This window comes from Suncus etruscus, chromosome 2 (assembly GCF_024139225.1).
Source record: "Suncus etruscus isolate mSunEtr1 chromosome 2, mSunEtr1.pri.cur, whole genome shotgun sequence".
Lineage (NCBI taxonomy): Eukaryota > Metazoa > Chordata > Mammalia > Eulipotyphla > Soricidae > Suncus > Suncus etruscus.
The window spans coordinates 106,750,324-106,775,613 of NC_064849.1; the positions used below are offsets into that span (position 1 = coordinate 106,750,324).

The following is a 25,290-nucleotide window of genomic DNA, read 5'->3' on the forward strand; positions in this document are numbered from 1 at the left end:
CTACAGAGTCAGGGATCACCAGGGCAAAACTGGTGGTGCTCGGGCCAGAGAAATAGCATAGAGGCATATGCAGAAGGATGGTGGTTCGAATCCCGGCTTCCCATATGGTCCCCCGAGCCTGTCAGGAGTGATTTCTGAGTGTAGAGCCAGGAGTGTCCCCTGAGTGCTGCCTGTATGACCCAAAAACAAAAACAAAAACAAAAAACTGGTGGTGCTCATGAAGTCTAACACCCTCAGTGGTGTTAGTGGGGGTCATGGTTGGGAACTGATCTGACTCTTGTGCAGGCAATGCATGCATCCCACACCCCTATACTGTCTCCTGGCCTTGAGTTTATATTGATTTTCACATACAAAGTCTTATACTCCTGTTTTAATACAGGGTATTATGAACTGTGCTGCCCATTTAATCTGAGCCTGTCACTTAAGAGCATTTATAGACATACATGTGGAAAAGATGTGTTAAGTGATTTTTATGATTTTTCTAAAAGAAAAAAAGAGATTGTTTTTCTTAATTCAAACCACATGTGAAAAAGTTCAATGTATTAGTAACGCCTCTATCACCATGTAAATGTTTAGGAGATGAGTGGCAATCATAATAAAACAGAGATGACTTTCAGGCCTCAGCTATCCTTAGGGAGGAGAATGATTACTTGGACTTACTTTTCCTGTTATCTGGGGATCAGCTTAAGTTAACCAGACATGTTGGAAAATTAGTTCACTGTTATATACGTGAATGCTGTGTTGTGGAGCACCTTTAAGGCTGTTGAGGAGCAGGGCTGTAGAGATAGTGCAGTGGGTAGGGTGTTTGCCTTGCATGTGGCTGACCTATTTGATTCCCAGCATCCCACTTAGTCTATTGAGCACCACCAGAAATAATTCTTGAGTTCAGAGTCAGGAGTAACCCCTGAGCACTGCTAGGTGTGGCCTAAAAACCAGAACTATAGCAAAACAAAACAATTATTAGAAGACAGACTGTAGAAGAAGAGGGATGGAGGAAAAGTGATGTGAAAAGAATGGTTGCTATCATACCATTTAGGAAAATTTAATGATTTAAGATTTATGGAAAGAGGAAGGGCCAGAGCGGTACCACAGTGGTTAGGCATTTGCCTTGCACATGGTCAACACAGGATGGGGCCCAGTTTGAATCCCGGCATCTTATAAGGTCCTTCGAGCTTGTCAGGAGCAACTTCTGAGCGCAGAGCCAGGGAGAAACCCCTGAGGGCCACCGGATGTGACCCCAAAACCATAAAAAAGAAAGATTTTTGGAAGATATTTAAATTGATATGAGTATTTTATTTGTTCTAATAATATTATTGGGAGGACACCAAACAAGCCATTTTATTCATTTATATTTCTTTTGTTTGGGGGCATACCTGGTCATGTTCAGGGAGCAATTAATTTTTTTCGAGATAATTTTGTGACTATAATATCTTGCTTTTCTGAAAGTTCTTTTATTTTATGTCCTTTAAATACATTTATATAATATATTAATAATTAGATTATTAATATATATTGTTGTATCAGGGCCAGAGAGATAATACTGGTTGGATGCTTGCATTGCACACATTACTCAGGTTCAATATCCAGCATTCCATATGACCCTCTGAACCTCCAGGATTGATTTCTGAGTGCAGAGCCAGGAGTAACTCTGAGCACCACTGGGGTATGGCCCCTCAGGAAAACAAAGCAAAATTATTATATACACTTAGAATGAAATTATTGTTCATTCTGATTTATGTTTTTGAGGTTGGAAAAGTTAGCCATTCATACTCTTCTACTTATTTCATATTAAAAATGAAATTTTTAGTTTCATAGTTGTCTAGGGGGTTGGACAACTGAATGTGCCTGGAGTTTGAGTTTGGTCTTATGCCTAAGTGCTTAGGGGGGTAAGATCTCTCTGTTTTTTAGGCCAAAGGTGTTTATTTTCAATTTCTTCCATATTTTACTGTGCCTACACAAATGACAATTGCCCCCCACATTTTTTTAGTATATTTCTCATCTCTGGAGAAAAAAATGGGAGCATACTAAATCTTCGGTTATTGCATTAATGACTTTATAGGTGATACAATAAGTTTCACAAATATAACTGCTAATGAACTCTCTCCTCTTTCATTTTTTTTAATTCTCTGTTCTCTTTGTATTTCTTAATAACTTTGCTTTCTGTCACCTCAAACAAATGTATTATGATCAGTTATGTCAACAATGTGATACATTTTCTTAAATGAATAATTATAATAATATCTGGCAAAAATGAAATTTTGTATTATTGTATGACAGTTATTTTTGGTGGGGCAGCATTTGGGCCATACTTACAGTGCTCTTGACTTACTCCAGATTCTGGGCTCCATGACCATATATAGTGTCTTGCCGCCTAGAACTATTTATCCAGCCCCTGTATGACAGTTTTTAAACTATATTATGTTGAGTTTTCAACATGAGCTTTCTTAGAAAGTTATGCAAAGCTCACATAAAACTCACATGTGAATTAAATGGAAGAAAAGTGTTAGTATCATTTTGAAAACCCGATGACAGGAGATGGTCATATTTTTGCCATTTTAGCTTCTGTGTGGCATTTAAAAGTATTACTTAAAGGTAATCAGTGAAAGAATTTATTTTATGTGTTTTACATTTTCATAAGAGAAGTGCAGATATTACTGGTAAGTTAGGGCTAGTGTGGTTCTTAAATGCTGACTTTTTAAAGAGGCAACTGTCTGAGCTAGAGATGGCTATAGTGGTTACCTCGTATTGTAATGAAATAAATCTGTATTTACAGTTTGCGGTAATTTAGGCCTTTCATCACTCTGTAGAGCTCCCACGGTGTTCATTGAGCACAGCTGCCGGGCCTCTGGTTTTAGTAGATCTTTGTGCCTCAGGATCCCAGCATGCCCAGCATCCAGATGTGGTGACATATTTGCACACATCCCCCATGGAAATGTGCCAGTGTGGACATACGATTGTCATCAATTAGTTATGCCCAAGTGGTGCCAAGAAAAATTGCATCTGTCATACAGTCTGTCTGGCTTCATGGCCATGATTGATTTAGAGACACTCCTGTTTTCCTTTACTTTGGCCATAGTCATAACATGCTCACAAGGAGCTGGGATTATATAACACAGCACATGACATTGCATGACCAGAGCTCCTTCTGGAAAGCCATGAATTTTCACTGACCAAGCCGTCTCTCACAGCCAGGTTACTTTCCTGTCACCAAGAGCCCCTCTTAGAAGAATGCTGACTCTTCGGCTGTTTATTTTCCAAACTTTACATTTATGTAATAGGCTCTTTTCACTTATAAAGCAGAATTGGTGACCCCAATGAATAATTCTTGGAAAGAGCTCCATCTAATTTTTTAAATTAATTTCTGATAGATTTTCTCTTTGTAGAAGACATTGTGGCTTAAGTGTAACAGCAATGCTTTGAATTTATGAAACTACATTTCTGTTGTATTTCTTTATGTTAATATTCAACTTTACCTTTTCCCCCCATCCTTTAACTTTACCGTTTCTTGGACAAATCTTTTTATTGGTGGGGGGCACTTGGTGATACTCATGGCTTATTCTTGGCTTTTTGATCAGGGATCACTTTTATTGGGCTCTGGAAAGCATAAGGAGTCCTGGGGATCAAATGGGGCCTGCCTCATGCAAGGCAAGTACCTGCTGTATTATTTATTTGCCCCATAACTATATCTTTTTATTAATGATTGATTAATTTTTTAGCTCAATACTGAGAATACCAGTATATAAAGACTGGTTTCACTTCAAAAAATATATAGTTCTTTAAAAAAAACAACAACAAATATTTAAGCAAATGAATCATAGATGGATTCCACTTACATGACAGTATGTTCAGTAGTAGAATAGAAATAATATAGGGGGGCAGTGATATAGTATAGGGGGTAAGGCACAAAAAATAGAAATATACATCATATAGGAATGGACTAATGAGGAATCTTAAACACTTTAGGGACTATTTTGAGTATTTTCTTTTCTTTCTTTCTGTTCTTTTCCTTTTTTTTTCTTTTGGGCCACACCCAGTGATGCTCAGGGGTTACTCTTGGATATGCTCTCAGAAATCTCTTCTGGCTTGGGGAACCAGATAGGATGCTGGGGGATCAAACCGCAGTCTGTCCTAGGTCAGCCGCATGCAAGTAAAACACCCTACCGCTGTATCACCTCTCTGGCCCCATCTTTTCTTTCTGTTTTAAAAATAGGAGCCATACCTGGTATTGCTTTGGAGGCCTGGTTCTACATACTGGCAGAACTAGAGCTTGTGGTGTTCTGGGGCCATTGAGGCTTTTGCTGGTGGGATCAATCAGGAACTTACACTTGCTGGGCATATACTCTACCAAGCAGTGCTCATGGAACCTAAGGGTGCTTTCCAGTAATACTGGAAACCAGCCAACCAGACTGGTGGTTCAAAGCAATGGCTTAAGGATACTATTATGCTCAGAGCCACCAGTACCACCATAGCAGTGCTTGGACCACCAGGGTCACACGCAGTGGTGCTTGGAGGTCTCCAGGGCAACATCTGTTGATGCTTGAATGACTATGCAGAACTGAGGATTGAATTGGGAATTCCTTTATTGTCTCTGTGGTGCAGGTATGTAAGCTTTGAGGGAGAGAAAAGGGGAATGACTGTGATCAGGGTGTACTCCTGGCTCTTTGCTGAGGGATCACTTTTGGTGGTACTCAGGGGCCCTTAAGTGGTACCTGGGATTAAACTTGGGTCAGCCATGAGCAAAGCCAGAACCCTACCCATGACCCTTAAACTTTTTATATTGCTTATAAACTTTTTATATTATATTTATAAACATTTTATATTGCTTATAACATGTAGTTTTTGCATGATTTAGAAACTTGCTACTTAATTTTTTTCATTCTATAAACATATCTCTCTGCCTGTGGTATTTTTTGCAGTTTAATAATGTTTTGCAGTCTTGTATATACATAGTTTGTGGTAACTAAAGTGTGTATGTGTGTGTGTGTGTGTGTGTGTGTGTGTGTGCATGTTTTGGGTCACTCAGGGGCTACTTCTGGCTCTTCACTCAGGACTTACTACTGCTATTACTGTTATTTTGGATGCCAGGACTGAACATACTCGAGGTGTGGGTAAGATAAGTGCCCTCCCACTGTATTATTGTTCTGACCCCAGAATATACTATTTTTTACTAAGACATTCATTCCTTGGAGATATATGAAATACTTTGCTGACCTAAGTAGATTTTATTATTTTGATTGATTAAATGCAACTTTAATAAAAGATCAGGGGTCAGAGTGGTTGCACAAGTGGTAGGGCTTTTGCCTTGCATGTGCTAACCTAGGATGAACCATGGTTTGATCCCCTGGTATCCCATATAGTTCCCCAAGCCAGGAGTGATTTCTGAGTGCATAGCCAGGAATAACCCCTAAGCATCACCCGGTGTAGCCCCAAAACAAAATCAAACAGACAAACAAACAAAAAACAACCTTTTTGGACTTGTCATGTTTTTTAGGATGCAGAAAAACCAATGAATGGAAATTTATAAAGCAATAAAGGTACAGGCTACTGAAAATAAAAGACATTAAATTATATAAAATATTTGATGTAGGGGCAAGAGAAATAGTACAATGGGTAGGGCATTTGTCTTACAAGTGGTTGACCTGAGTTTGATCCCTGGCATCTCATAAGGCCCTGGAATACCTTTAGGAGTAATTAATGAGTGTAGAGCCAGGAGTAACACCTGAGCATTTTGTGGGAGACCCCAAAACAAACAAACAAACAAACAAACAAAAAACCTGATGTAGCATTTTCATGTTGGCTTTGTAGTACTTTCTTTTTGGACATGGCTCTTCATATAAAGGACTGTTTGACTCTCTAAACAGTGTCAGGCATCGCTCTAGGTGCTGAGAATACATCAATGAGAGAATTTATAAATATCCCTGAACCCTGGGAATTTACAAGATAAGCTTCAAGGTATTATAAATTGGAGATAATTTATAGTCCTATTGGGTCTGTAATTCAGATGCTAGCTGAAATGATGAAGAGCACTTGTAGTGTAAATAATCTTATTGAAGTTCTAGAGTTGCAACTCCACTTGGTAATAAATTAACTAGTGCTAAAGAAGGGTGTGCTTCTTTGTATGTTGTGCACTGTGCCCTTGAAAGACATGGGGGCAAGAGGGTGGTGTGATGAGAAATGTTTATCTAGTTGATCAAGTGAGTGAGGCTTTTAGTGGAAAAAGAATAAACCAGGCAACTTACGTGCATTCATTCACATCTGTAGTCAACCTATAGCATAGGACTGCCAGTTATCTTTCAAATTAGAGCTTGTTGTACAAGAAAATGACCATCTTTTCCCAAATACGGATTCGACCCAATTGACTGCCTTTGGTTTTATATGCCTCAACACATTGACATGGTGAAACAACAGATGAACCATGTCAAAAGCCCATGATTTGTGCTGTGTGAAGCCTCATCGAGCCATGCCATTCTAAGACTCATTCCTTGGAAACTTGTCACAGGCATTCCAGTGGTCTCAGGGGAGACTCACTATTGATGAAACTAATGCCTCCAACAACAGGGTGATTTTTGGCTTCTAGTTCTAGTATTAGTCATAATAAATTTCCTTTAGCTGATTTTCTTCAATGTGGTTTATGTAAACAGAACAGACTATAAATAAATAAAACCCTCTTCTCATTTATGTCCACATTCTTCAGTACCTGCTTATAATTTCCATGTTACTCGCCATTGCATTCCAAAGCAAGTCAAACACATCATTAAAGCTATTCAGACAGAGAGATGAAGTTACGTTTAATTTCCTCTAAACCTCTGCAATGTGCCAGAACATAATATTCTTAAAACATTAATGGCGAATAACATTTTAGTTTTTTCTCTCTGATATCAATCTTTATAGTCTTGTTGACTATTTTGAACTAAAAAACATGTCAGCAGTCTTGTATTCTCTATTCTGGGCTCAATACTTAGAATTTGATGTAGCAACAGAAAAAACAAATTTGGGCATAATGTATAATAATTTCCTTAGAATAGAAATGCGGGACTCTGCCATGGTTCTGTAGAGGACCATATTTGAGTTTGCACTAAGTTGTTGGCCTAATGCTCTTTAGATAACTTTTCTCCTTAGGTAACTTTAGTATCACAGGCCACAGATGAAAATGAGAAATTCTGGCAGGTCAACTTCATCACACAGTTCCTCATGCACAGTCAGGGAACAGGTTTTCATGTCTCCATTAAATTGTGCCCTTGAGACATTTTTGTAAGCTCTTTAAATGTTCATGTATTTTTTTTCCTGAAAAAAGAGAGTGAACGCCACAGATAAATACCAGATTTTAGATCGGAGTAGTAGGTCAGCCCTTACTTGCCTTAAAAAAAGAAAAAAAAGACTAAAAAAAAGGGAAAGAAAGAAAAAAGAAAATGGTACATAATGTTCTCTAATTCTGCTGGTTGGAAAGTTCTAGGAAATTAAATGAACATTGTTTTCTCATTTGGAATTGAATGAGTGAGTTTTCTGAACTGCTGCTTCTTAAGAAGGGCTTTCACAATTTTAGAAAACTGGGTGTCTGTCCTTTTGCCCAAAAAACCTTGCCAGAACGTTGATTTCCACAACTTTTTTCAATCAGTTCTTGTGGACAGCAACTTACTGGTCAGGACGTCTTTCCTCCCCTTCTTAACCATGTTTTCTTCAGACCGAGAGTAGACTCAAACAACTGCTTCTATCCTTTTCATCAGTAGGGGTTGTGTTTTTTTTTTTTCTATCATATCTACCCTGTCTATGAAGTGGCTTTTTGTTTCATTTTGTTTTGGGTCCTCACATAAGTGTTCAGTGCTTACTCCTGGCTCTGTGCTCAGGGATCACTCCTGGTAGGCTCAGGAGATCAAAAAGGTTGCCACATGCAAGGCAAGTACTCTACTGCTTACTTTTTCTCTGGCCCCAACTAAGTGTTTTGTAAGATTTTATTTTAAACTGCATTTACTAATATTTTTGTATTCTAAAATAATAATATTAATAATATTTTTTCTGGTGGATTTATTTTTGCTTTTTGCCACACTTACCAGTGTCCTGGCAAAAGAATTATTCTTGGCAGTGCTCAGGGGAATATAAGGGATCAAACCCAGGTCTTGTGTGCAAGGTAAATGCCTTACTCACTGTACTATCTCTTCAGCCTAATTTTCCTGGTGTTTTTAGTAAGTAGTTCATAAGTTACTTTCAGAAGTTCTCAACAAACTGTGATAAATCTTGGGATCAGAGAGATAATACAGATGGTAAGGTGCTTGCCTAGCACACGACTGGACCTGATTTGACTCCTGCCACTGATATCCCTCAGTATGGCCAGTAGTAGCCTCTGAGCAGAGAGCCAGGGATAAGCACTTTTGACAGGCCCAGGTCTCTCTCCCACTATGTTCTATACCACCAAAATGAACATAAGAAACAAAACATCTGCTCTTTCTGTAATCTTTTTCACAGGTGAAATGCATGCTAACTTCAATAGAAAGTAAATATAGTAATAAAGCCCTTAATTACTCCTATAGATTATTCTCAAAGTAGAGTGTTTCACATGCAAATAAAGAAGAAAAGGTTCTAAAGATGGGTCCCCTTTAAAAATATTTTTATATAATCACCTCTTTTTTTTTTCAAAACTGAAGTTTATTATTTTCTTCCCTTTTGTTGTGATCAATGAGATAGCACACATTTGGTTATGATGCTTTTGAGTGGGTGGTGGATGTCACATGCTATACTAGTGGGGTCTATTCTTGGAATTCTTCAGGGCTAAAGCAAATTATGTGACTTTAAGCACACCACATCCAAGTTGTGTGAGCATCAGAACCATGTGTGTGAACCTCACAACAAATCACACAAACTTGGTTGTAGTGTGCACACAATTGGTTGGGTGCTTACTCAGTTCTGCTGCTTCCCAGAGTCTTTACAGTTGAGTTGTGATGGCATAATTTGTTGTGCACAGAAAATTCCAATGGCAGGGATTGCACTCTGCCTGTGGGACAGTGCTGGGAATGGAATTCTTGGCCTGAGGACTACCAAGCAGGTGTTTTATCAGAGTTATTTCTGAGTCCCAACCAGGCACTTCATTGGGAAACTCCTACTGTCTTTTAATATAGAGCACCATACAAATATTCATTAACATTTTATTTTTTGTTTTGTTTTTGGGCCACACCTGGTGGCGCTCAGGGTTTATTCCTGGCTCTGTGCTCAGAAATCTCTCCTGGCAGACTCATGGGACCATATGGGATACCAGGGATCAAACTCAGGTCCATCCTGGACCAGCCACGTGCAAGGCAAATGCCCTACCACTGTCCTATCACACCGGCCCTCATTGACATTTTGTAAAAGGAAACATGCTTTTAAATTAATTATTTACATTTTCACCCAAATTTATTATCCAAGTATGGATAATAAAATTATTATTAATAATAATCTTGGATGTACTTTGTCTTAAGTTTTTATTGACTTATACATACATATGGATAAACATGGAAGGAATAAAGAGGCATTTATTTATTTATTTATTTTTTGGGCCACACCCATTTGATGCTCAGGGGTTACTCCTAACTAAGTGCTCAGAAATTGCCCCTGGCTTAGAGGGGACCATATGAAACGCTGGGTGATCGGACCGCGGTCCTTTCTTGGCTAGCGCTTGCAAGGCAGACACCTTACCTCTAGCGCCACCTCGCTGGCCCAAAGAGGCATTTATTAAATGAGGCCTTTATATACTTTGCTCTTTCATAGTTTTTTCCTCATTTATCAAACTTTTAGGAGCTTAAAGTAACATATTTAGGGAAGTTGTGGGATGAAGGTATGAGGAGGGCCAAACTCCAAACTGCTGTCAATGAACATCCTGTGTACAGTTTGATTTTAGAAGTAACACTGTTGAAGAAGGAAACTAATTATTTGAGCATCTTCAATATGGAAATAGATATTTGCTTAGTGATTTCCTAAACACATAACAAAATAGATAAAGGTGGTAAAGTGCTTGATAGAAAGTCTTCTATCTTCTTATAATCTCAATAGAGGGCAAAATGGAGAAAACACACTCAATATTCAAGGCAATGCTTGGTTACACTTATCATTTTCTTAGTTATACTACTGGATGAACTCTTCTTTATGGCCTTTTTTTTTTTTTTTTTTTGGTTTTTGCTTTTTGGGCCACATCCAGTGACGCTCAGGCTCTGGCTATGTGCTCAGAAATTGTTCCTGGCTAGGGAAACCTTATGGGACACCGGGAATCGAACCAGATCCATCCCGGATCGGCCGCGTGCAAGGCAAACACCCTACCACTGTGCTATCGCTCCAGCCGTATTCTTCATGGACTTTTTACTGAATTAAATCTGGAAATTTTATTTTAACAAGTCAAGAAGGAAAAATTGGGGCCAGGGCGATGGTGCAGAGCAGTAAGGCATCTGCCTTTGCTGGCCCTAGCCTAGGACAGACTGTGGTTCAATCCCCGGGCATCCCAAGCCAGGAGCGATTTCTGAACGCATAGCCAGGAGTAACCCCTGAGCATCAGTGGGTGTGCCCCCCCCCCAAAAAAAAAACAAAGAAAAAAAGAAGGGAAAATTGGAATGAACCCCTGTTGCAGATGCTTTAATTTTTTAATATGCCCAAGAACACTTGAGTCATTTACCCTGCTTGGGATATGCTGTTAGCACTGGTTGTGGAGTTCATGGCACTCCTCCTGTTGAACTGATATTCTTTTGGGTCTGAGATTTACTATTGCATAAAAGTATAAGAATGATATTTAGAGAATTGAAAATAGAGGCTTTTTTTTTGCTTTAAGCACTGTGGTTACAAGATTATTCATTGTTGGCTTTCAGTCATACACTGTACACCATCCTTCACCAGTGCACACTTTCCATCACCCATATGCTGTTTCTCTCCTACTACCACTCCCTCACCTCTGTCTTGCTCTGGGACAGGCAAATTACTTCTCTCTCTCTCTCTCTCCACCCCCCCCCCCATGGATTGCATTATTGTTAATGGAGGGTGCCTTACCTGTTAATTTCTTTACTTTCAGTGCTGAGTTCTTGTTCAGAGCATTCAGTTCCATCTATCATCCTTGTAGACCCACTCTAGTCTAGCTACACTCACTGTTCTTTGTGGTGAGCTTTCTACCCTGGACTGGACTACTGACCTTTGTCTAATATTGTCTAATAGAGTGTTTTTGAATTGTTCCTTGAACAGACTTTACTCACTTCAGATGGTATTCATGAATATTTTTGCATATTCTTGTATTTATGCATTCTAGTGCACATAAAAGACTAAAATATCAGGTTATTCCATTTGAGTTGATTATTCCACTTTTTAGAAAACTGTGCCTAACCTTTTTATTTTCTTTCTTTTTTTGTCATAACAACCAAAATTTACTGAACATTTTGGTACTTTATCACTTAAAATAATTTTAATTTATTTTTATTTTAGGCATCATGTTTATTATACTGTTAATGTATGGTTTTATGCAATATTCCAATACCACACCCTCCACAGCCTGTGAACTATCCTCCCCCTTGGTATCAGTATCCTCTTCCTTATTCATTCTCTCCTCAACCTCCAACCTCCTCCACCCCAAGGTCCTACTTCCTTTCTTTTTTTTTTTTTTTTGTTTTGTTTTGTTTTTGGGCCACACCCGTTTGATGCTCAGGGGTTACTCCTGGCTATGCGCTCAGAAATCGCCCCTGGCTTGGGGGGACCATATGGGATGCCGGGGGATAGAACCGCGGTCCGTCCTATGCAAGTGCTTGCAAGGCAGACACCTTACCTCTAGCGCCACCTTCCCGGCCCCAGGTCCTACTTTCTTTAAAAATGTTTATTTATTTTTTTGGGGGGGATCACACCTAATGATGTTCAGGACTTACTCCTGGCTCTGTACTCAGGATATATCTGGTGGTGCTCAAAGCACCAGATGAGATGCTGGAGATCAAACCTGGGTTGACTGTGTGTAAGACAAGTGCCCTATCCACTGTGCTATTACTCCAGCCCCCAAGTCCCTATTTTTAATTGGTGGCTAGTACATTATTATATATAATAATATAAATATAATAATATCATAATAATAATGCCAGAAAATCCTTTCCATATCTGAGAGAGGAAAGTAACAAAAGAAGTATTATAATTTGCCTTGTTAAGATTCTATAAAGTTTGCCCTGACTTGATGATGACATTTGTTGTCAGTAGAAGAAATATGTCCTTTTGCCTGAAAGTATCTGGAAAAGTTAAATATGGCCTTTTGAATTTGAATCTATGAGCATAAATGTGAATTTGAATATAAGTGTAATGACTTACCAATGAACCCAATGTTCATAGTCATTTATTTCAGTCTACATTGATTATAATTTCTCTGGACTTTGCATGTACTTACCAATACAAAATTTTTTTATTTATTGGTCTATTATTGGTTGTTACTGGGATTTTAAGGTAAAATTTATAAATAGCCTCAAAAAAAACCTGACATCAATCATATTTTTGCTTTAAGAATAAACATTTCTTTTTATAGAAATTGTTAATGCATTTACTAGAAGATATATAAGAACATTTATATTATAAAAACAATTAAAGCAGAAATTATTATGGCAAAGTAGCACTTATTGGAGGCTTTTATGTGTCAGACATTGGTTTAAAATGCTTTTTTCTTTTTTAGTCACACCCGGCGGTGCTCCTGGCTCTCTGCTCAGAAGTCGCTCCTGGCAGGCTTGGGGTACATCATACGGGATGCTGGGATTCAAACTGGGATCTGTTCTGTATTGGCCACTTGCAAGGCAAATGTCTTACAGCTGTGGTATCGCTCCGGCCCCTCACAGCAATAAGGTGTTTGCCTTACACCGACCCGGGACGGATCGGGGTTCAATCCTCAGCATCCCATATAGTCCCCTGAGCCTGCCAGGAGTGATTTCTGAGTGCAGAGTGAGGAGCAACACCTGAGCGCCGCTGAGTGTGGCTCAAAAACCAAAAAAAAAAAAAAAAAGCTTTTTGTAAAAAAGTTCTTTACTAGGGCCAGAGTGATAGCACATAGGTAGGACCTTGCATGCTGCTGACCCAGGATGGATCTGGGTTCAATCCCCAGCATCCCATATGATCCTCCGAGCCTGCCAGGAGTGATTTCTGAACTCAGAGCCATGAGTAACCCTTGAGCACTGCCAGGTGTGGTCCAACACTACCCCCAAATTCTTTACTTGGACAATCTCATTTAAATCTCCCAATAGATTTAGTCACCAAGCCTTCTGTACACACGAGGAAAATAGGCACAGGAAAATACAGATCCTCAGCTCAGTGAGCAGCCAGTTTGCAGAGCAGTCTTATGAGCCCGTCATTAGGATGGGGAGCCCCAACGATGAGGCACAACAGGAGTTTAGGGAGCTTGGAACAGCTTTCTGTGTCATTTAATTAGTTACTTCCTTCTTGTGGTCAGGGAGGGCATTCTCTCTTTAGCATGTGCAAAGTAAAGGTAATTTTTGTGGTTCAGAGAGAAAACCTAAAAGAATGGGAGACTTTGCCTTTTGAAATTTTGGATATTCTTCATGTGATGATGGAACTTTGAGGAGCTTTGGCCATCTGTCCCTGGAAATAACTGGTCATGGCCAACCAATGTCTGATATAATTAGCTATAAAACATAATTTGGAGACTGGCCAGTTATATGGGCCAGAATTGTTATAAAATCACACTGAATCATCAACATGTACATATATATATTTCTACAAGTTTAGTGTGTTCTGTTATTTCTCTCAAGACATTGGAATCTTCTTGTAATAGTCTTCCATGTGTTTTTCTCCAACCTTAGTGTCCTGAAGTTTAATATAATAAATTATTTTGCAAACAGATATAGTGATCTGTCCTTTGGGATATTCATCATAACATGTTGGTCAACTTTATGATTGTTTACCCTTTAGAACTAGCTCAATAGAAACATTGTCTTTATGCAGTCTGCAGTTAATCAAATATTACAATAGTAACTAATAAATTTGGAGGCCTTTGATTTCTAAATTGGTCCAAGAAACCTCAGTTAAAGCATAAAGATGATAGCCAGATGGATTAATTTAAAGTAAGCAAAGACAGTATTAAAAACAAATAAATTAAACAAAATGTACTGGAAACAAGGAAGGATACATAGCTAAGATCCAAAGTGTCTATTATGGGCCAGAGTGTCAGAACGGTGAGCAGGGCCTTGATAGTTTATTTAGCAAAAATAAAGCCTATGCATGGCTGGAGAGATAGCACAGTGGTAGGGCATTTGCCTTGCATGCAGCCGATTGCAGAAGGACAGTGGTTCGAATCCCAGCATCCCATATGGTCCCCCATGCCAGGAGCAATTTATCAGCGCAGTGCCAGGAGTAACTCCTGAGCGCTGCTGGGTGTGACCCAAAAATACAGAAAAAAATATTCACGATTAAAAATAAAGCCCATGGTCCATAGACATGGCTTAGTAGTAGCAGAGCACTTGTCTTACCTGTAGGAGACTTGAGTTTGACTCCCAGCATCTCAAAGGAAGATGAGGAGTCTTAGTCTATGGACTAATAACTGTGAAGGAAGTTTGTAGTAGGCTCAGTAATACTCTCAAAGATGTCCACCTGTGAGTATGTTGCTGTAAAAGAGACTAGATTTCTGGTGAGGATTTTGAGCTCCATTGGACCTAGTTTACAAGAGGGAAAGAGTGACAGTAGAGAAGGAAAGGTTATAACATAGGTATATATAACATATATGCAGGTACAGTTTATGAATGGGCATAGCCTCCAAATGCTGGAAAAGGCAAGAATAAAGTCTCCTGGAACTCTATGATATTGGAGCCCAGCCAACACCTCATTTCAACCCAGGGACACCCATTTGAATTTCTTTTTTTTTTTTTTTTTTTGTTTATTTTTGGACCACACCTGGCTGTGCTCAGGGCATACTTCTTCCTGGTTCTATGCTCAGGGATCACTCTTGACTGGCTTGGGGAACTATATATGGTGCTGGAGATTTGAACCTGGATTGACCTTGTACAGGACAAGTGCTCTACCCACAGTACTAATGCTCCAGCCCTTGGTTAAATTTTATTATTTAGGTGACAGGGGAGCACTCCAAGGATCAAACCCAGAGCTCCCACATCTGCTTCAGTACTTTGAACCATCTCCCCCACCCTACATTTGAATTTCTAGTGTTTAAATTGTAAAAGAAAAAAAATCTGTTGCTTGAACTATTAAATTTACAGTGACTTGTCATAGCAACAGCAAGAAATGAATTCATATCTTAACTGCCACATAGATTAGAGACTCAGTTTCTCTCAAGTGCCATCAATCAGATCTTGGGGAAATGAAGGGGAACAAGGATACACTTATTGGTGATCAGAAGAATTGGAAGATTAGGAGATAGTTTTGGTATCCCAATTTCCTACTAACATCCAAAAATAGCACAATGAAATAATTCATGGCAACTTGTACTGAAGAATTGAAACAGCAAAGATGGTCTAGAGGTCCTGAATCTCATCTTAGTTCTTTCTCTTACTATTGGTTGAGACCATTGCTTACTTTTAGTTAACCCATAAATGAAGGATTTCCTCAGCTATAAGAATGAAACTGCATAAATTTGGCCAGTGCTAACAACCATATTTTTTATTTGCATGTGATATACTTTTGAATCTTTTTTGTGATGAACTTGTATATTGAACTTAAACTAATGAACCATGATCCCCAGTAAAAAGAGTCTAAATTGTTATCTAACTGGAGAACTTATTATACATTTTAAGAGTTATTTTAAAAAATAATTTCAATTTTTATGCATTGAAGATAAATTTCTTTTCTTTTTATAAATATTTGTAAATATGTAAATATTTATATTTATAAATATTTGTATTTAAATATTTATAAATATTATAAATATATAGAATATTTGGTCAACTTTTTATTTGATTGTATAAAATTTTTTTTGACCTTTTCCTAGATAGTTGATTTTATTTTTTACACTTTGAGGATGTTATTTTTCTAAATGTTAAACATCTTGTATTTCTCTTGAAACTTAATCAGGTAATCCCTGCTTTTATTATCCCCTTTAAGCTGCAGCTTCCTGAATTAAGTCTAGTTTTTTAACTTTATCATTGGGGTTTTGTCAGTTTAAAGAAATAAAGACCTTTGAAATGTCAATTGGAAATGAATACAGTTGAAGTAGAAATTGACATTACTTTTAAATGAGAATCAGCTGATTAATAATATAATTTGATATATTAGACTTCTGAGTATGCCCCCCCCCACAAACTGAACCGACATTTCCAAGCTAAAGAACTGATTTTTTCTCTTCTCTTTCTTATAATATTGTAGAGTTAGATCAGGGTTTACACTCCTGCTTTCTGTTCTTATGGCTGCAGTATGCTGAGGCTTGTTCACTTGGTTGTGTCACCCAGAACCATACTCCCAGAGCTAGATATGGCATTATGAGTGGTATTATGGGTTGTTGCAGTGGATTGAATTCAAGGCATCATTTGAGGAGGGCAGGCACTCTACTGAGAACCTTATTCCATGGTCTTTGTTTTGGGGCTCTGTCCAATGGTGTTCAGGGCTTATTTCTGGCTCTGCACTTAAGGATTACTCCTGCCGGGGCTTAGGGGAACATAGAGGTGCCAGGGATCCAACTCAGGTCTATTGCATGCAAGGCAAGTGCCTTACCCACTGTTTTATCTATCACTCTGACATAATCCCTGCCCTTAAAATTCGAAAAGAAATTCTCATGAAAGTTATTTTGTTCCAGCATTAAGATTATATACTAGGTCTTAAAATAAAATTTAATGATAGAATCTTCCCTTTGCAGTTGCTCATTCTCTGAGCTTTAGTTTTTTCACATGCTATGTAGAAGAACATTGAGTTAAAATATTGCTAGTACTCATACTATTCTGTAGAACAGTACAGTACATTACATTTCTAATAAATTCCTAATTAGATTATTTTTTTCTATGACAGGACTGAACTTAGAGCATGTGCTTTTTTATCAAGCCACATGCTCAGCTCCATAATTTATGATCTTTTCCACTGAGATTTGGGTTTTTGGTTTTTTTTGTTGTTGTTTATTGGACTCACCCAGTGGTTCTCAGGGATTAGTCCTGGCTCTGAACTCAGGAATCACTCCTGATTAGCTTGGGAGACCATATGTGGTGCTAAGGACTAAACATAGGTCAGCCACATACAAAACCAGAGCCCTATCTGCTATACTTTGGCTATGGTCTGAGATTTGTTTTGTTTCACTAACCTATTTGTTAGTGTTTAAAAGGAACTCTACCTGGGGAGGAAGCTCTCCACTTACTCGATATGCTGATTAAGCAGAGTGTACAAATGTTTATTATTTCCTACGATTCCACCTTTTTTTTTTTTGACGATAAGGATTTTTATATATATATATTTTGTTTGTTTGTTTTTGGGTCACACCCGGCAGTGCTCAGGGGTGACTCCTGGCTCTATGCTCAGAAATTACTCCTGGCAGGCTCAGGGGACCATATGGGATGCCGGGATTCGAACCACTAACCTTCTGCATGAAAGGCAAATGCCTTACCTCCATGCTATCTCTCCGGCCCCACTAACTATATGTTATAAACCATTACAGTACTCATATTAAAATACTTCATAAAGAAAATAATGACAATTAATTTTTGAGATAATGATGTGCTTTTAAAATTGCCAAGTGTAATTTTGGAATAAAATTACTTCTGAAATGCAAATTTAACTTCTATCCAAAATGTTCAATTTTTCAAACCAACCAGCTTTCAATTAGGACAAGATTATAGATAATTTAGGTACACTGGACTCTCAGGATATTATTTATGACTAGGTACAACCTAGGTTGTTTTCCATGCATGAGGCCTACCTGGGACAGACATGGGTTCAATCCCCAGCATCCCATATGGTCCCACAAGCCTGCCAGGACTGATTTCTGAGAGCAGAGGCAGGAGTAATACTTGAGTGCCATCAGGTGAATTCCACTTTTATTTTTATCAATCAATTTTAAGTAGTTATCACAGAAAGCACTAAAAGATTTATGTGTTCTTCTCTTTCTCTGTCAAAATGAGTATAAAGGGACAGGATATACAACTTTGGGAATGTTTTTAAGACTTTTTTGTTGTTGAAAACTTTCAAATGGTCATCATTGGGCCTGAGAGATAGCACAGTAGTAGGGCCTTGTACGCAGCAGACCCAGGATGAATGGTGGTTCGAATCCCGGCATCCCATATGGTCCCCGTGCCTTCCAGGAGCAAAAAAAAAAAAAAAAATTTTTAGTCACTGTGTTTTACAATACCGTCAATAGTAGAGTTTCATGCACATGACATCTAACAGTACAGCCAGTGTCCTTGGATCTACTCCTTAATTCACCACCAGTGTGAAGGGGGGGTGTTCTTTGTATGACTGAAATCAAACTACAATCATGTTTGTAATCACAGTGTTAATAAAAAGAAATGAAAGAAATTCATCACCCATTTCCTTGGATCTACCCCTTAAAACATCTTTTCCTCCTTGACTTATTTCTTAACACCCTCCCTCCAAGTATCTCAACCATTGTGAGCTTTGTTTTGTGACCAGTTCTTTTGGTCATTTGTTATTTCCTATTTCTTTATATTTTACATATGAGAGAGATCTGTTTTTCCTCCCTATTTTGGCTGACTTCACTCAGCATGATCTCCTCCAATACATAGTGGCAAATCACATGATTTTTGCCTCTTCTTATAGTTGAATAGTTTTCCATTGGGTATATATACCACAATTTCTTTATCCAATCATTTGTTCTTGGATGTTTGAGATGTTTCCAGCTTTTTGCTATTGTAAATAGTGCTGCAGTGAACAAAGAACCACAGCATACATGTCTTTTCTGAATAGAGATTTTGGGCTCTTGGGAAAGATGCCCAGAAGTGGAGTTGCTGGGTCATATGAAAGTTCATTTGTTTTTGGTTTTTGGAAAGTGTCTTAACTGTTTTTCAAAAGGGTTGAGACTATCAACATTCCCACCAATAATGTATGAGCATTCCTTTTTCTTCACATCAATTCCAGCACTGGTTGCTTTCATCATTTTTAAAAAATATGTTCCTGTGTGAGGTGATATCTCATTGTTGCTGTGACATGCATTTCCCTGCAGAGCAATTTTTCAGATTTCCACTGGCCATCTGTTTTCTTTATTTGAGAAAGTTTTTATTTGCCTTTTCTCCCCTCTTTTTGATGGGATGATTTTTTTTTAAGTTTTACCATTGCTTTATATATCTTGGATATTAATCCTTTATTGGATAAGGATTGGGAAGATAGCTTAAGAAAAAATGATAGGAGCTTTAAAATTATACTATAAAGCTATAGTAACCAAACAGCGGAGTAAAGACAGACCTTACAGACCCTCAAGCTAATGGAATAGTATTTATAGCTCAGAGACAGATCCTGAGGTATAAAGTCAGCTTTTTTTTTTTGACAAAAGATTGATAGCATGAGATGAAGCAAGAAATGCGTTTTTAACAAATGATGTTAGGAAAACCAGTTACTCACAGGCAATACGGTAAAATCAGATTGCTGTCTCATACTATGCACAAAAGTCAATTAAGAATGGGTTAAAAATCTGGATATCAGGCCTAAGTTCTTAAAATACACTGAGTAAAATGTAGTTGGAACCCTAGATATTAAATCTAGAGGTATCTTTAATGATTTACTCATTGACTAAGTAAATGGAAGCAAGGGTAAGAAAATGAAATTATATTAAATTAAAATGCTGTTGCACCACACAAAAAATGATGACCAATAAAAAGATCTTTAAAATATTCTGTTATACACTTTAGGTTCTGATGTTAATCTGAATTAGTATTTAATATGATAGTTACAAAAAGGTCACCTCACCATGTTGATCCAGCTATTTTGTACCACTGTAGAAAAGTATTTCCTTGTTCCTCCCTTTCTTCCCTCCCTCGCTTCTTTTCTTCTGCTCCCATGCAGTGCTTAGGAGGCTTAGGATCCCCTACTGGAGATTCTCAGCCAAATAGGGGTGGTTCAGTGGTGGTTTGAGGGCCTTGAGGTTGTGGTGCTGCTCTGACTCTGTAGAGCTGGGGGTTACTGGGTCACCTTGGCAGTACTTATCCTGGGGGATCAAACTGGTATCTGCAACATGGAAGGCAAGTACCTTAACCCTTCTACTTTCTCTCTCTGTCTCTGTCTCTCTATCTCTTTTTCTGGATCCTTCATTTTTAGGTATAAGGTTATAAAATAACATATTAATTGGAAATATAAATAGCCATGTCCTCTTTTGGAAAAGGATCAATATTTATGATGATTTAAAATATTAAATATTAAATAATTATTTTTCAGGGTCAGTTTCTGACTCTGTGCTCAGGGTTTTACTCCTTGTAGTGGTTGGAGTCCCATGCCACGTTAAAAATCAATTGGGCTTTGTTGTATATAAGTCTTGTACTTTCTCTTGGGTTTAAGTTCTTTCAAAAAATAAAAATTTGCTATATTGTTCTGATATTTCCATCTGTATATAAGCTTATGTGTTACATTACTAGTATTACATTCAGAATAGTATATTTTATATTACTAGTATTACATTTAGAATAGTAAAAATTTAATTTTTATTGAAGTAACCTTATAACTTTAGGTATGAATTATTATTGATCAATATAAATATACTACATCAAGGTTCTTACTATTTATTATTACTTTCTTTTGACTTTTAGTTTTGTTTTTTGTTTTTGGCCCATACCATTGGTACTCAGGGGCTACTCCTAACTGTGCTCAAGAACTACTCCTGGCAGTGCTTGGAGGATGATGTAGGGTTTCAGGGATTGAACCCAAGTTGGCCATGTACAAGTCAAATGCCCTGTTCACTGTATTATTGCTCCAGTCTCTGTTTTGCTTTTGGACTACACTTAAATTCAGGCTTACTCCTGACTTTGTGCTCAAGATCTATCACTCCTCATGGAGTTTGAGGACTATATGCATAGGGGGGTCTGTCATAAACAAAAAAAGCAGCTTTACCCTTTTACTATCTCTCTGGTCTCCATACATGAAGATTCTTTAATCTGTTCCTCATTGAGTCTGTGTTCAGTAGGGGTGGTCTTGCTTGGCAGAAGTTCAGATGAAAATTTATAGGGCATCTTACGTATCTAGAAGCTTAGTGTGAACTGGCCATGTGTTGTGGCGTCTATAAATTATACTAATACAAAGATAGGTTCTACTTGTGAAAGATCAGAGGATATAATTTTCTTACTCTTAAGTGTTTTAATTGTATCCAACAGCAATGCACTTACTTTAGAAGACTTGGGTTTGAGCTAGACATTGACAATTTCAGTGATAAATGACTTGTATGGCATTGGATCTCAGAGTGCTGTTATTCCATTGTTGAATGGTTGAAAGAATTGAGGATATTTTGTATAGTAGGAATCCTAGGACATTGAAATGAGCTCATATGTGACATAGATCCATTGAAAGGAGTTCACACGAGAAATAGGTACAAATCGTGTGGTTTCAGGTAACATTACTACAGACCAGAATACTAGGACATGGAGGTTTGATTTGGCTTCCTAAAATGAGTATGTATGTGTACATAAACACTGCTTTATAGTCCACTTACATAGAATTATTTGGATAATATATTTATGGAATAAACTCTAAGAATGGTGTGTTTCTGGTCATTGAAGGTATTTAAGCTGAGGTTGAACACAGCCAGGATATATAGAATGTATATCTTACCAGATTCATTCATTCATTTATTCACTCACTTTTTGTCTCTCTCAAAAGTACAAGTTTATTATAAAGTAAAAAAAAGCTTTAATGATTACATTTCTCAATAGTAACATACAAAGAATAACCACAGTAGAGCAGCTCTTCTTTTATTCAAGGAAAGAGTCTTTGACAAGACTTTTAGTGGGGTGGGGGAACTGGGACTGGAGTGATAGTGTAGCAGGTAGGCAAGCCTTTCATGTGGCTGACTCAAATTCAATCCCTGGCATCCCATTTGTTCCCTTATGCCTGCCATATGTAATCCCTGAGTGCAGAGCCTGGAGAAAGTTCTGAGCACTGCTGAGGACAGAAACAAAAAATGAGTTTTAGAGGTCAAAGAGAGATAGTACAGTGGACACTTGCTTTAAACGTGGCTGATTGAGGGCTGATTTCACAGCTTTTTATATGATCTCCCAAGCACCTCCAAGAGTGATTCCTTAGTGTGAGCTAGGAGTAACCTTTGAGCACTGCTGGATGAGCACAAAATTAGGCAAAAAAAAAAAATCCAAAAAAAAACACCAAAAGGAAACTCCCCACCAACTAAAAACGCAGAGATAAATTTAACAAATGAACAAATTTGGAATTGGCACATTACTTAATATTTATCCTATGTATTATCCCAGTAAGGGTTTATAAGTCTTGGATAGAAAGGAAGCACATTTTTTTTATTTAGAAAACTGAATTAAAATATAGAGTACTAGAACTAGAGTGATAGCACAGTGGTAGGGTGTTTGCCTTGCATGTGACCAACCCCAAAAGAACTCCAGTTCGATTCCCAGCACCCCATATTGCCCCCCAAGCCTGCCAGGTGCGACTTCTGAGCACAGAGCCAGGAGTAACTCCTGAGCACCACCGGGTGTGACCCAAAAACGGGGGGAAAAAAGAGTACTTCCTATGTGCTAGGAACTATGCACATTGTTTAGGAGACAGATCTCAACAAGTGGATGGGCAGGAGGCTGAGTTGAATGAATACTTCAGGTCATATTTTGACTGAGATCAAAAGGAATTTCTGTGTGCCTCATTTTGCTTTGCCTTTAGTAAAAGTGTGGGACTCTGGCTTTTAAGTACTCTTTTTAAAACTTTTATTTAAAGAAAATGTATCACATAGTTGACAGAGTTGACCATAATACATTTGTTTCCAGATAAGTGAGAGCAGTTATTAATAGAAGAATAGAAAGAAAAAAAGAGAAAGTATTTTTAAAAAAGAAAGAAAATACAGTACAAACAAATTTGCAAAAATTATTGTATCTCCAATGATGTCATTAATATGGTGGCTGAAGGTTAAATAAGCTCTTGTTAGCTTTTCATTCTGTTAAATTTTGTGTTTTTATAAGGATGACAGTATCAAACAAATGAAGTTGTCCAGAAATTCAAAGTACTCTTACTGAAACTGAGACTTTTAGTGGCATGTACTCAGCCATCAGACCTCTTGGAAGAAGGATGCAGGATAGGTAGGTTACCCATGATCACTCTAAAAAGCCCTGGTGATATCAGCCCAAATACCATTGTACCCTAAATTTGTTCAGATTGGTGTCCCCAGAGAGAATCCTCAGTGGTGAGGCAGGACCATAGGCAAAATGATGAATCTAGGTGATAGCAGATGTGACTTTGGCAGGGCAGGGGCTTAGCCTGCCCTCCTCCTGAGATTGCCAACTTCCTGTTGCATTGCCAGTGAACCCATACATTTATATGGCTCAGTTTACATCTTGTTTGAGAAAAAAATGAGTATGGAGCTGGCTTGGTGCAAACACGGTGACTTTAAGCACTTTTTTAAAGTACTTTTTTAAAAGGGTTCATATCATTCATAAAGAGTATAGGCCTTTAACCCATGAATGTAAAGTATTATCACTCCACCTTGAACATAGAGGTTAAAGTTGAAAGGTAAGTTTGCTTTTTTGATGGAACAATGCTAATTTTACTTTCATGACAAACATTTAATTCTAGGCTGGCTTTCATAAGTCTTTTTAAAGACAGTGTGCATGAGAAAGCATTGTGTGAGAACACTGTATTAACTGAAAGGTGATATTATTTGTAAATGTTAAAGCTTCATTGAATTTAAAACATCTATGGAAGACTCAGATTCTAAAGTTACACTTATTTTTCTGGCTATAGTTACAGTTTATGTATAATGAGAAACTGAATCTCTAACTTCAATATTTGTAGATTGACCATATATGTGGACTAATTCTATTGCTGCACGTAGAGATCAGATAGTGCCAGGAGAAGTTGAGGTGCCAAGAACAAAGTGTGCAACTTTGAAGGCAATATTATTGGGGTGTCTGTACATATTGGCCCATCACAGAAGACCAGCTGTTCGCTTATTTCCTGTCTAGGTTTGGAATTCACCCAGTTGCAGGCCGAATGCCTGGTCAACTTAATGTGCTGCTGGCTGAAGCAGGAGTGCCATATGATATTGTGTTGGAAATGGATGAAATCAACCATGATTTCCCAGGTAAGTGATGGGGTTGATGTAGAAGTTTAAACGTACTCATGTGAACAAAGCAATGGCACTCTAAGTGGACTTGTTAGGGGAACACTTGTCAGTGGAGAGTAACGTGTTCCCAATAGGTATGTTTTGTAACTAAACAAATGGAAGGCATTTCTGACTAAGGTACAAATGATTTGTAAGTAGTGTAAGTTCTGTTTTTATGAAGAACTATGAAGGCTGTTGATACCAGAAGTTAAGCAGAAGAAAGTGGTCAGAGGCTGTCTAATCAGCAGATCTGATTTTCGAATCCCAATTCTAGACTCTCATGTAGTATGACTTTGATCTCCATATTTAACTCTAGGTTTCTCACTAGTAAAAGAGCTTTTGTTGATCATTTATTATCTGGTTCATGCCAGTGCTTGTACTAATTCATGATCAGTAAAGTAGTTTTCCATTTGCTTTCAAGTGTGAGGGCTTCCCTAGATAAGGTGCTATACATTATAACTGTCATTGGGTAGATGTTGAATGGTAGTAACATTTGGCCCAATATCAGGTTTGTTAAAATTAGACCAGTTTCTTTTGGAAAGTATCCACTGTAAACTTAAAGAATGCTATTTATTAGAAAGAAAAAAAAAACAGAACGAAGCAGTGTGGATCGCTTTATTCGCATGGCATTTTTGGCAAGACATTAAGGTAAATTATGTTTCAGGCCTTAATGAGCAAATTTAAGTAATTTTGATTCCGTACACCCCTCTCACATTTCACTGTTGCTAAATGATGTGTGAAAAATGTCAATATGGCACAGATATAGACCATTTCTCCCTTTTTGGGAAGTTGTGATTGTTTTAAATTCTTTTTTGGTTTGTTTGTTGGGGGGTCACACCCTTCAGTGTTCAGGGGTTACTCCTGTTTCTGCACCCAGAATTCATTCCTGGAAGTACTCAGTGGTCTATATGTAATGTCGAGGACCCTACCTGGGTTGGCCTTGTGCAAGGCAAGCACCCTACCAACTGTACTATCTCTCCAGTCCCAGACCATTTTCTTTATGTCATGAAATTGCACCTTAAGGGAGTAGCTTCTGGCACTACCAGGTATAGCCCCAAATTCCATCCCCCTCCCAAAAATATTTAAAAAAGAAAGCAATTGTCCTAACTAGTCAT

At 38.0% G+C, this 25,290-nt stretch overlaps 1 protein-coding gene across 1 annotated transcript in view; it reads left to right on the plus strand.

The window, feature by feature from the left end:
- Positions 1 to 25,290, plus strand: part of NNT (nicotinamide nucleotide transhydrogenase) — a 123,897-nt gene that overhangs the window by 95,796 nt on the left and 2,811 nt on the right. The window contains exon 19 of the mRNA XM_049768252.1: positions 24,036 to 24,154. Within this exon, the coding sequence (XP_049624209.1) occupies positions 24,036 to 24,154 (119 nt within the window). The remainder of the gene's footprint in view (positions 1 to 24,035; positions 24,155 to 25,290) is intronic.